General features: G+C 48.3%; 1 protein-coding gene across 2 annotated transcripts in view; it reads left to right on the top strand.

The window, feature by feature from the left end:
* Positions 1-1,228, top strand: part of ACOT9 (acyl-CoA thioesterase 9) — a 34,263-nt gene extending 33,035 nt beyond the window's left edge. For both annotated transcript variants that reach the window (XM_032756689.2, XM_032756687.2), the window contains one exon: positions 271-1,228. In XM_032756689.2, coding sequence (XP_032612580.1) covers positions 271-359 — 89 coding nt within the window. In that variant the 3' untranslated portion in view covers positions 360-1,228. The remainder of the gene's footprint in view (positions 1-270) is intronic.
* The last annotated feature ends 776 nt before the right edge of the window (positions 1,229-2,004 follow it).

The raw sequence follows: 2,004 nt of genomic DNA, 5'->3' as shown, positions 1-2,004 counted from the left end.
AGCTTGCAGTGAGCCGAGATCGCGCCACTGCACTCCAGCCTGGGCGACAGAGCGAGACTCCGTCTCAAAAAAAATACAAATAAAAATTGATCCAGCCAAAGGAAGGGGCCAGGAGTCACGGCCTGCTGCTTTGGGAATGCGGCACACCCCGGCCCAACGGTGTATCTTGTTCTGTCCCAGTGTTCCCAAGTAGTCTTGTGTTTATATGATGATATGATGGTTTTCTAAGGTGTTACAAGTTTCTCCAGGGTTCTCTTTCTTGTGTTTCAGAGTCCATGTTGTACTTAGATGGGCAGCGGCATTTCAACTCCATGAGTGGCCCAGCGACCTTGAGAAAGGACTACCTTGTGGAGCCCTAGGAACACCACATTTGTTGAAAACTAGCACTCCACCCACAGTGACGTGGTATCTGATGAAGACCTGATCGAGTGTATTGATTTTAGTGTTGCTTCGTGTCCTCCATACAGGAGGAGGATGTATTCAGCCTTTAGGATGATCAGAAAAGCAGAAAGAGAGAGTGGCCGGATGGGCTGAGGGGAGAAAGAATTATTAAACAATAAATACTTTCAAAACAATTTTAATTGTGAACCTACCATGTTGCCTCCCATCTTCTGAAAAAAACAAAAAAATTGAGAGGCCGGGCGTGGTGGCTCATGCCTATAATCCCAGCACTTTGGGAGGCTGAGGCGGGCGGATCACGAGTTTGGGAGATCAAGACAATTCTGGCCAACATGGTGAAACCCCGTCTCTACTAAAAATACAAAAAATTAGCCGTGGTGGCATGCGCCTGTAGTCCCAGCTACTTGGGAGGCTGAGGCAGGAGAATTGCTTGAACCCAGGAGGCGGAGGTTGCAGTGAGCTGAGATCGCACCATTGCACTCCAACCTGGGCGACAGAGCGAGACTCTGTCTCAAAAATTAATTAATTAATTGAGGATACCATTGGATGCATTCTTTTCTTACACATATTGCAACTGTCAGTATACAGGGTTTGCTGCCAGGGTGTTTGGATGACGTTCTTTAAACCTAACCAGTTCTTCTGTGCTGTCTAAATCCCATCAGCTGTACATGATTCCTTTGCTTCCTTCTATTTCCCAGCTTTTGTTGTCAAAGGGTAGATGAAAAGTTGGGGCAAAGGGATTTAACAAAATTTACTGCATCCGTAAAGATTTGTGGGAAGATTTAGGTCTGAAACCATACCATGAGGAGGTGTTTAGAGATGATCTAGATAAGGAAACACAGGACCGTTTGGTCATTCTTTTTTTTTTTTGGAGACGGAGTCTTGCTCTGTTGCCCAGGCTGGAGTGCAGTGGCGTGATCTCGGCTCACTGCAAGCTCCGCCTCCCGGGTTCACGCCATTCTCCTGCCTCAGCCTCTCCAAGTAGCTGGGACTACAGGTGCCCGCCACCACGCCCGGCTAATTTTTTGTATTTTTTAGTAGAGACGGGGTTTCACCGTGGTCTCGATCTCCTGACCTCGTGATCCGCCTGCCTCGGCCTCCCAAAGTGCTGGGATTACAGGCGTGAGCCACCGCGCCTGGCCCATTTGGTCATTCTTTCATTCACCAGACAGCTATTTAGCACATTCTGCTAGTGGCTACGCAGGATATATCTGATTTAAAAAATGGGAACCACAATAATAATAGCTGCTTATGCTTATGGAGCATTGCCATGTGCTAGGTAGGCACCATCCTCAGCCCCTGGCAGGTCTGAGCTCCTTTATTCCATTCAACACTATGAGGCAGATTCTGTAACCCCCCCTTAGGGTTAGGCCACTCAGGAAACTGAAGCACAGAGAGTTTAAGTAACTTGTTCGAGGTCCGACGCGTAACACGTGGAGGTGCTGGGATTCAAAACCAGGCAATGTGGGTCCAGGACACTCTTGACCAGTACCTGTACTGCTTTCAAGGAATAGAGCAAGGGAGGTCACACCGAATATCACAGTGTCACCTAGGAAGCCCAAGGGAGGTATTCCCGTTAATCTGCAGCCAAGGCCAGGCACGGTA

The sequence above is a fragment of the Hylobates moloch genome, unplaced genomic scaffold (assembly GCF_009828535.3).
Source record: "Hylobates moloch isolate HMO894 unplaced genomic scaffold, HMol_V3 SCAFFOLD_7, whole genome shotgun sequence".
In the NCBI taxonomy this organism is placed as follows: Eukaryota; Metazoa; Chordata; class Mammalia; order Primates; family Hylobatidae; genus Hylobates; species Hylobates moloch.
This window is presented reverse-complemented; position numbering and strand designations above follow the sequence as displayed.